This window comes from Aythya marila (genome assembly GCF_965140915.1).
Source record: "Aythya marila genome assembly, chromosome: 3".
Taxonomy (NCBI): Eukaryota; Metazoa; Chordata; class Aves; order Anseriformes; family Anatidae; genus Aythya; species Aythya marila.
Window position 1 is genome coordinate 59,916,148 of NC_139044.1, and position 10,993 is coordinate 59,927,140.

Genomic DNA, 10,993 nt, shown 5'->3' on the forward strand with positions numbered 1-10,993 from the left:
AATTGGCAAATAACATCTGAATAAGATAATCTGGTACAGAACTGCAGTTTTCTCTTCAAATTGGTAAGCTAGGTTTCTCTTACTACTTCTATATGCTTAATACTGTCTTTAGGAATTTAATATTGACATAAGCTTCTTGACATGCCACTTCTCCATAAGCTGGGGTACATAATATAAAAAGCGTGTACAGAGTTCATAAACCAGCTGTTAATTGCAGTTGTAGTGCTCAGGCAATATCAAGAAACCATTACATAAAACTTGACAAATAAATATATTGTATTCTCAGTCAGGCCTTAGTAACTTTAAGAGATTTTATTTTTCTTAGAGCAGTAGTTCCTGAAGTAGAGGTTGCAATCACAGACAGGGTTGTGGCATTTAGAAGAGAGGTCACAAGTTCAACAGCTTTCATGTACAACAAGAAATTTATAGTGGGTTAGAAGCAAAAAAAATTGAGAATTGAATAGTTACATAGTCGTCGTTGTAAAAGTCTTCTGTATAATCCCGTAACTTCTGATTCTTTAACGTGTGTTTCAAATGCAGAAACAACCTACAATTAAATTTTTATTTATTTCTTTTTAAGGACAGTCAAGTTGATCTTCTTCAACAAAAAGGAAGATGACATACTTTGGAGAAACCAACTGGAGGAATTAGCTCTTAAAGATAAAAGGTATTTACAATCCTTGTGCAGAACAACTTGTATCATCCCAATGTTCAGGAGAACAAACCTTGAGGCATGTAGTAACTGTACAGCTCTGGCACAAGGATAGATCCTGCTTCTGGAAACTTTCAGCTAGAATTTAATGAGACGTATGGATTGGAAGGAGATTTGATTATATATGCCACAGATATAAGCAGGGTATGTCATCATTCTGGTAAGCAAAGAGTTTGTTTGATGACAGTGTTTAATAGATGTTTATTGAAGATGGAGTGTTAGATGAGATGATTGCTAAGATTAGCTGAGAAGCATTTAGAAGGTGAAGAAAATTAGCCTTAGTGATAGAAAATAGAGATATGCAAAGAGGAGGATGGAAACAGTAGACATGGATCGTCTACCTTGGGAAGAGAATTTTGAATTTACTGAGAAGTCTTGAAAAGTCTTTGGTGTCACTTGGTTGCAAAAATGCTTATCTAGAAATTCAAAATTCAGATTAGACCCTACCTTTATTTTTTCTTGCTGTTACTTTTCTAAGTTACAAAGTAATTATGGGTTAAAATGCACTAGCGCATACGTAATGTTAGCTTTATTTACCAGACCGTAGTTCTGTCAGGAGATGTAGGTTTTTTTTTTTCAGGTTGCTTTTTAATTTCAATACCCTTGCTTTTATGACTAGCTAAATTATCAATGCCTAGATATTAGGTGACAGAAGTATGTTTTGTTCATGCTTGATTAATTCTTAGCTGAAATTGTATGAACAAACAAGTTTACATTGTTCCTTCCTAGCATTGATGTGAAAAATCAGTATTATTTCAAACATAGTGATGTCTGGCACCTTCAAAGCTTTATAGTCTAGACCCTGCAAATTTACATCAAAATCCCTTTCTCCCTTTCAATAGGAGCCTTACATACACAAGTGCTTGTTTTTCACTCAATAACTACTCTTAGTGGATTTTTGAAGCTAGTTAGAGTATTTTCTCATTAATGAAATTGTGCTGACATTTTCACAAGTTTGACTAAGCATTCTTATCTCCCTGTTGATGTATTGAGCTACACCAACCTTTGTATAAGTAAATAATGGAAAAACAAAATCTGTGCTTTAGTATCTTGAGTGATACCAGCTATTTTTTTATTTTAAGGTGGAATACACAACTGGAATTTTTTGGAGGATTGCGTTTAATAATTAAATACCCAATATTGGAGGTGATTTGATTGACCTAATTGGTAGGAACAACTAAATGTGTGTGAGAACTGATACTGCACAGTGGGAGTAGAGCACAACAAGAAAATAAACCTAGAAAACATCAATGTTTTCTAATATCTTGTATAGCAGATTTCTAATCAAAGGCAATGTTTCTGAAATACTCTTCTGCTTTCCAGGTTTGAGGTTCAATTTGTTCTTTCAGAACCAACGAAGGACTGGGGTGGTAAACAGGGGAAGATTTCTTTATCCCTTCTCTCTGAGTGTGTGAAAAGAAGCAGAAAAGACTCCAAAGTGCTTATCTGCATCTGTGGCCCAACACCTTTTACAGAACAGGGAGTAGAGTGAGTATTTTAGATGATGAATTAGAGAACGATTAATTTTTTTTTTAATTCGATCACCTAAACAACCAGAATGTTTCTGACTTGGAAGTTTTTCAAAAATGTCTCTTTTGCTGTGTAGGTTTTAGCTTAACAAATTGAGTTACTAAAATTCAAAGCTGCTGTTCTATCACAAGCAGTTCTCTTGATTTTTGTTAATGCATTTAGTTACATCTGTACCCAATGCTTTCATTATGTCATATATTTAAGGATAAAGGGCTCTTAACTTTTTCTTGACCGGTTTCGAAATATTGAACCAAATTGATGTCACTTACATTTCTGCAGTGCTACTGCAGAATTTGTGGATTTAATGGAGGATGGATTTGTCCAATAATCATTTTCTTTTGAGAAATCTGAGATACTTGATTGTGCACGTCTGAATAAAGACAAGGTAGTGCTAGATAGCTGCAGTACTTCATCAGTGTCTGTGGTGTGTTTTGGGTTCCAAATACTGATCTTACAAATTTACTTTGTGACTTTCAGGTGTCTGAGGGATCTTGGATACTCCCAAGAAGAGATGCACGCTTTTACTGCATAAAACCATATGAGGATATCAGTGGCTGTTTGTACCATACAATCTTTATTTATTTATCTTCATGAATTTAAATAAGTGAGAAGCAATTTTGTAAAGACTTGAAATTTCACTCTTGGTACCAAACTGTTTCTTGGAGGAAATACATCTTCGGAAAAAAAAATTTATACTGTGTTTTATCTTGTCTTTGTAAATATTTTTGCTAATACTTTAGTCATCCAGGATGTTAATTTATTGTAGAGGAAAACAGAAGTGTATAGCATACATTATGTAAGGTATTTCATGTTGTTTGTCTGTGAATATTCTTAAATCTATTGCAAGCACTGATTTAGGTTTTTGACCTGAAAAGCTTATTATTTCTTACTGTAAAAAGTCTGCAGAGCAATACTTTCCAAATTTATACATTGCACTGTAACTCAGGTAACCAGTTATTAAAAAATGTTCATTTTCATCTGAAATCTCTATTTGACTTGCAGGTGATACAATTATGTTTTCTGGCTTTGTAAACAAAGAACAACAGTAACTTTGGTTAAAACAGAAAAAAAAATTATCTCAGATATTAATAAAAAAAAAATTATGTTACAAAATGTATTTTTCTAAATTTTCTTTATTTTCAGTTTATAATGTGATACAGAAGGATTTTCAGAAGCTTAGGACACCAACCGAGAACTTATTACAGCAGTACAATCTTGGTCTGCCATGAAGTTTTTTATGTGGCCACATTGATATTATTCATCACTTACCCTGAGCTGTTCTGAGGGTAAAAGCAAGATAGCCTGTGGCCTACAGACACCATGGTAAGGACCATGGAAGTACCTAAAAATAACTTTACAGGTTACAGTGTTATTAAACATACTGTAGTGAAAGAAACCCATAGATTCTAATACCGTTATTGAAAGTATGTCATGAGCCTGTAATTTGCTGTCAAATAACAGTTTGGAGAGAAAAAAAGTAGTAAAGCAGCTACGACCGTTCTAGATGTGTCAGTAATATCCATACACGTTCTTTCATTATTTCTGTTTGCATCCTCCTTTTATGTGCTGAATGGGTATTTATTCCTAAGAAGGCAGACTTGTGATTGTGGGATATATAAATTGGCTTTCATGGAAAATATCTTAATAATGCCTTTTTGAAAGGTTAAGTTGCTGTCTGACAGTGACTGACTATCCTAAACTGAGCTATCATCTCTTTAGTGCCCTCTCATGTATTAGACGTGAAGTTAGAAAAGGATATGACTGTCAGTCATTGCCCAGAGGTCTCAGCTTATGTCAGTAGTAGCGTCATTATTTTGTCATCTAGAAGGATCTAAAAGTTTTCAGCTATAGTTTTGCATTTGTGGAGATTTGTATTACAAAGCCCGAGTGCTCTGAACAGTTTTCTTGTCCTCTGAGCAGAAACATCAGTGCTACGTTGGAAAAACAAAATGCTCATAACATTGAATTGTATAGGTGTGTGTTTTTTTTTCTGTCACAGATACAAGATTACTGTGGTGACTTCAGAAGTTACGTTTTGGTGTTAATGACTAAAAATTACATCTTCCATAGCATGCTGAGGATTTCTAATGTTCCCATCACTCAAGAGCTGATGGGATTGCTGTGCTAAAGGAAGCTTTTCTGTCACCTGTGTAAAAGGACTTCATTAATTCCCTCTCTGTTGGGCTTTCTGGTTTTAACAGGTTACTTTGCCAAAAAGATGCCTTTTCTGCTCTCACTGACTGCATCCACATTAATCCAAATGGGCAAAATATTTTGGATAAGTAGCTGTAGTGACTTGGTGCTTCAGTGATTTCTATCCTTTGACTTAGGACCTGTATTTGTACACAGGCTATGACTTCCCAAAGGCTTCATGCAGTCCATCTAGTGTTCATAGATGTGGAACTACTTCAGAGCAGGTCTAGAAGCTTGTGAAGTCTGCAGTTACCGTATGTGGTTTCTGAAAGCTTGTTTCCAGTCTGGTGTACCAGTGGGAATTGCTGTTTACAGTTGCCTCTTGAAGGAAATGGTGCTCTTGGAGACTTCACTGCTGTCAGAAAGGATGAGGAAGTAGATTCTGAAGAGGTCAATGCTAGAATATGGAAGCTTCTAAAGAGACTTTGGGAACATGTAAGTCCCAGTGTTACTATGCCCTAGTACAGTGTGTGTTAGGAAACTGTCTAGAACTGGTTTCTTTGCAAGCTTAAAACCTGTTGCTGAGGGCTGTTGCGCACATTTAGCAGCTGTATGCGAAGAAATGAGCTATCGTGCATTTACCCTTGGCTTATAGGATCTGAATGCTGCAGTAATAATTAATCAGGGAAAGGAACCAAATTGGTAGCTACTCTTGCATATCCACCAAGGGGTTGAGTGCAGAATTACTCTGCTGTGGTGGCTCTCTCGGATCATGGGGCTGGGGTAAATTTCCTGGATCGTGGGCTGCCTCTGTCCACATGAAAAAGAAGAGTCTAATTCTAGGGCTTGTTGAGAGTGTATTTTTCCTGGAAATATCATTAATCAAAGCTGAGTAATATTCAGAGGCTGCTGTTACTAATGAGGAGCAAAAAATATTGTGACATCCTTGGAGGTTTCAATATGCAAACTTGTTACCTTGGAAAACATTTGAACAGTTGCCTTCAGTAGTTAGTCGATGCTTCATTCATTGGCAGTCACTGTCAAGCTCTGAATTCAGAAGTGTTTCTGTTCATGATAAGAATGGAATATCAAAAGCTGGTCTAGTGAAGGGGAGAGGCTGGAGGTTCCTGTGTGAGATCATAAATAAACATCAAGTTATCGGTTTTATTGTTTGGACAAATGCACTAAGGGGATCGCATTCCACTGCAGAAGAGAAAAAGGCTGATGATCCTGCGAGGTGTGACATGTTGAGCATCAAATAGTGAGAGTGTTCCTGCTTTCTTTTGTGTTGAATGAATAGACCTGTCAAATTACTTTCTTTAAGTAGTACAAAACTAGTGTTCTTATGCAAAGTTTCATACTTTGGCATTTTAATTGTTGCAAGTTACTGTCACTGAGCTATTGTGGGTAACTTGATTTATTCTCATCTGTTTGAAGTGTTGTTTTTTTGTTTGCTTTTCAAACATCTGCACTACAGTTGTGTTATGGTGGCATCTAGTTCTCAAAAAGCGCCTGAAGTACCATCTCACAACTTCAGATGGTTGTATTCTGTGGCTGAGTGTTACAGAGGAAGAGATCAGTACTTCGATATTTTCTGTAAGTTCAAAAATAAATTATCACAGTATATAAAATAAATACACACAGTATTTGTAACTAATATTTCCTTAGCTAGATCATCACCGTATGGCATAATTTTAAGAATTTGTACATCTCTGGGACTGCAACAGGCTTATTTCCTGAAAGGTGGATTTTTTTTTGTTTGTCCAACACTGATAGGATTTTCAGTCCTTTAGCATGATTTAAATGACTTGCTGTGACATAGAATAGACTTCAAACTTTCAGTTAGTTAAATTGACTTTTACAGTAAGTTTGTGCTCAGCAAAATAACACTACCCAGCTTCTGTTGAAGCTGACCTGCAGATTCAGAATTACTGGATGGGAAGAGGCTCTTGTGTACTTCACAGAGAGTGATGAGAAGAGCTACATTTTCCTAGGAAACAAGACTAGAAATGGAGGGTGACATCAGAAAAGTATTTTCCTATACTGTTTTTATATCAATGACCTGGTTAATGTCAGAGAAACAGTCTCTGAAATTGATGTTGTTCAGTGCCATCTCTGGTTGGTAGTTCACCAAGAAACAAACTTGTTTTAGTTTACCAAGAGGAACTTTGAAACATTTATCAAAAGGCATACACTTAGTCACTATGTGGTCAGTCTCAAAAAAGGAACTCATCTGGAAAATCTTTTACGGGGAAAAATAGACCTCTGCAGTCTCCCACCTCTTTGTTTGGAACACGTTCTTGGTTAGACTCTTCATGTAATTCTTGTTGCATTTACAGGTGTAAATATGTTTTGCCTAATTAGAATAGTAGCTTGAAGAAATAAATACTCTAGTGTAATATATTAGTAGTCTGCCAAGAGACTGTACTTAAAATACTTGATCATCTGCACATGAAACATGAAAAATACAATAGTATTTTTCATACTATGTGTCTGCACGTGTCCCTGCAATGGGCAGGGACACCTCCCACTAGAAGGTGTGTAAGAAGGTGTGAAAGAAGTTTACAGCATATTTTGTTGTTGAAGATATTGATTGAAATTCCAATTACACAGTTGAATTCATTAATACTTGTGTTTTATAGTTAGCTGCTGTATACTCTTGATAGTGAAAAGGACAAACTGTAACAATAATTTGTTTGTCAGTTGTATTTTAAACTGAACTGCTTGATTTTTGTTGCATTTAATACATGTGAGGAAGACCGTTGTTTAGTTTTTATAGGAAAACCTGATTTGCGTATAAATCAGTTCTAGTTCTGGAATACTTCCATATTTTAGGGCTGATTAAAGCAGGCTCAGAAGAACCAATATGAAGTGGCATAGTTGATTATTTCTGTGCTGCTGCTAAAAGAAATGTTTGTATGTTCATTAGGAGAGAAGTGTTTATAAAAAAAAAAAAAGATAATAAAAAAATACTTAAAAAAACATCCAGTAAAATATAAGGGATTTGAAGAATGCAATCATTCAGTCGCTCTTCATTAACAACAACAAAAAAGCACATTCTGCACAAACACAATATTAATATTTTGCTTATTTCAGAGCATCAGTAGTTCCTACTGTTCTGGAGCAGGTTCTGGTAAGGCAGAAAAATTTGCTGTTTTCTCCTCCCATGCATTTTTTTCTGAGCAAAATTGATTTTTTTGGAGGAGCCACAGAAGCCTCTGCGTAAGTATACCTTTTGTCATAATAACCCTTAGCTGCTTTTCTTGAGAAATTCCTGCATTATAAAATTGTGCAGCAATTGCCTTATTTTAAGATAGACACGCATTTTGTATTTTGTATCAGTGACCTTTTAACATCACTGGCTCACATTACAAGATGTTAAAATGAACAGTTTGTTCTAAATTGGATAGTTTCTCCTACTCTAGAAGGCATATCACCAGTATCCTGGAAATATATCTGCCCTTTACATCAGAATACTATATTCTGGTTTTGTAGCTTTTGAAAAACAACAACAAAATAGTAATTTGTGGAAGGTACAGACATAAAGGCTGCATACTAGATCAGAATTTGAAGGGGAGTTTTCAGAAACTATTCTTTACGAACCCACTACTTCATAAAATAGCATTGTAGAAGAACACTATTTTCTGCTCTCGTGCTTCTCTTGGTAGGTGGGTCTGTAATGTGTGGTCCTTTGAGCTGGGTAGTTTGTGAAAAGGGAAAAGGAGAGCAATCTACAGATGTTTGTTTCACCTACAGTCTTCATTGCTCTGGTCATGTCAAGGATGATATCCCTACGGTGATGGTAGCCCTTCTAGGAGGGCCTCTTTATGCATGGCAATCTGAATTTCCAATTAGGAAAATACCTATTTAAGCATCTTTCTGCAACAATTGAAATCCAGATTACAACCTAGCATACAGTTGAGAGCAGTCATAATTGAATATCTTTACTGGAGTTAAGTGGAAGGACATTCATTTGTCAGTGGACTTCCTGGTCAGATAAGCAGAGTTGCTTGTTCCACCCAAGGTGGGCACTCAAGACTTCAGGCACTTTAAAGGTTTTTAAGATGTAATTTAGGATGAATCGTCATACTTCTAAAATCTTCTGATTTCCTTTGTAGTTCTGAATAGAGCTCACATTACTCACAATGTGTTTTGCACAGAGTAGCTTAGCAACACTTGGCAATTTGACATTATCTTAGCTTTCTAATCTAGGCATGATACAGTGCTGGAAGTGGCTGAAATTTAAGTTTTACTTTTGTCATTCAAATACCTGAAAGTGTTGTTGCAGATTATAAATTTTATAACTTTCTGAAGCGATGAACATTGGTCTGAATGTCTACAATCAAGATTAATTTGTCTTAACAAATGATTTTTTTTTTTTTTTTGAAGGCAGAGATGCTCATGGTCTACCTGTTTGTATCTAGGTAGCATCACAGCCTTACGTGGCTGTTAAAATGGAGCTCCTTACAGCCTGGTTTGCTGCTGTAATCAGACTTCCTTATTGCTGGTTATATGATCCAACAGACACATTCCTGAAACTGTTCTGCTTTGCTGTGCGAGCTCCTGTTCACTGAGTGTATTGCCAAGTGGCTTCTGTGACTTTTAGAAAAGAAGCTGGAGAAATAAAGCACTTGTCTTCAGGTGAATGCTTCAAGCACTGTTCTTGAATAGGATTTTGCCAATATCTTGGATGGGAGAGCCCGTCATGCAGTCTATACTCCTGGGGGCTTTCAAGACCTGTCTGCATACAGCTCTGAGCAGCCTGGTTTAATCTCAATTGATGCTGCTATTAGCAGCAGGTTGGACAGAGACTGCCTCAGGTTGCTTCACACCGAAACTAATCTTTAATTCTGTGAATGTTTCCAAAACCTTACTTTTTCCTTGATAGCAATTCCTATTAGTCTGTATTTCAGTTTCATGCAGATTCTGTTATTAAAGATTATGGTAACCTGCCCATCACGTTTTGAATGAAAAGTTAATAGAAGGCGAAGTATGAGGTATCCTTCATTATTTTTTTTTCTTAATTCACAATGTAAGTATTTTTCTCTGTGTTGAAAGTCACAGAGTGTAGGTATATGAATACATGAAAACTACAAAACACTGCTGAAAGGGTTTGTAAAAGGAAATCCTAGTAGACTAGAACTGTGTGATTAGAGATTACAGGGGAAAGCTACAGAGCCAATAGTAAACATAATACAGCTGGAAAGAGATGTCTTAGTTTGCATGAAACTCTATTCATGTGTTACAAATAAGGGGGAAAAAGTCAAGTTAGTGAAGGCCCAGGAATCAACAGTTTTCCTCTGATAAAGCAGTGAAGGGTAAATTGTGTGCACATTTAATGAGTAGGTCAAACTAAAGATGATCATTAGCAGGAACCCATGACAATTAGCTGCAACAGCTGAACTGCCCCCGTTTTGTCAAGTGGCTGAGCTGGGTGCTGTGGAAACGGGTGGTGCTGTCCCCTATGTCTTCTGGAAAATGCGGTATGCTGCTCTGTGAAGCACCTTCAGGTCATTTGCCTCAAACAGATGCTTTCTCATCTGTTCCTCCAGCTAAATAAGTTCTCCATCAGTTTGAGTTGATGGAACTTGCCAAGAGGAGTGAGCAGAATACCAGGGCTGATGCAAGGGAAGGGCTGAGTTTGTAGCTGGGATTGTAGCTCAGATGCTCCTGGACGGTAGCATCTCAGCCCACAGTAATGCTTGCGTGTAGCATCAGATCTTCTGACTGGGACAGTCAGTCGCTGACTGGGTGGTGATGGGAGCCTGCACTGCAGTGAACTTTGCAGTACTGGTGTCAGCTGGACCAAGTGAGACCCTGGAAAGCATTTCTGCTCTGTTGAGGTAGTCCAGCTGGCCCTCGGTGCTGTGTGAGTGCTTCACAACATGCACAGTGCATTGCTATTGAATGTTTCCAGTACATACAAAACATCTCTTCAATATTCTACCTGTGCAGAAAATATTTTTCCCGGTCTTATGTCTCTGTTCCTGCAGGAACAATTTCTATTAGCTATTGACAAAACCTTACCTATGTACAATTCAATCAGTTCTGTAGCAGGGACCACAGTGGGTGTTAACACCTTAATGAGCACAAATTGGATGAAATACAGCGCAATTGCTTGGGAGAATTTCAAAACCTGTCCCAAATTCCCAGCTGCTGAGCTCCTGTGGCAATTAGTTAATTGTGAAGGTTCAATTACACAGTCCTAGCATGCTGGGCGTGCACCTAGGTACAGCCCTCACACCCTGCTGTGCCACAACTCAAACTAAAAGTGAACTTGATTCTCATGCTTACAACTCAGAACTGAAGCTTTGTAGCTCTTGTTACCCTATGCTCACATTGAACCTTTTATCTTGCAAGCTGATTTTTAGGCAAGATGCCCAGCTCATCTGAGGTCTTCCCAGCCATAGATTCTGCAGTCAAATTCTGGCTGATCCAGCATGAGCCCAGGCATTTTAATTCCAAAGACAGCAAGAAAAGTAAAAAAGCAAGAAAAAAAAATAATAAAAAATTTAAATACCCTATGCTTCAGAGGTTTTGGCTGTGTATTTCAGGAATTGCCACTGGGGGGTTGGTTTGGTTTTGCTCTTTGTTTGAATAGGATTAAGCATTAGTGAG

At 37.1% G+C, this 10,993-nt stretch overlaps 1 protein-coding gene across 3 annotated transcripts in view; it reads left to right on the top strand.

Annotated features, from left to right (window-relative positions):
- Positions 1–3,473, top strand: part of LOC309876400 (cytochrome b5 reductase 4-like) — a 34,481-nt gene extending 31,008 nt beyond the window's left edge. For 2 of the 3 annotated variants that reach the window (XM_082756622.1, XM_082756623.1), the window contains 3 exons: positions 581–667; positions 2,036–2,200; positions 2,720–3,473. In XM_082756622.1, coding sequence (XP_082612748.1) covers positions 581–667; positions 2,036–2,200; positions 2,720–2,774 — 307 coding nt within the window. In that variant the 3' untranslated portion in view covers positions 2,775–3,473. The remainder of the gene's footprint in view (positions 1–580; positions 668–2,035; positions 2,201–2,719) is intronic. The other variant, XR_014317166.1, reaches the window with a different exon arrangement.
- Positions 3,474–10,993: the final 7,520 nt, after the last annotated feature.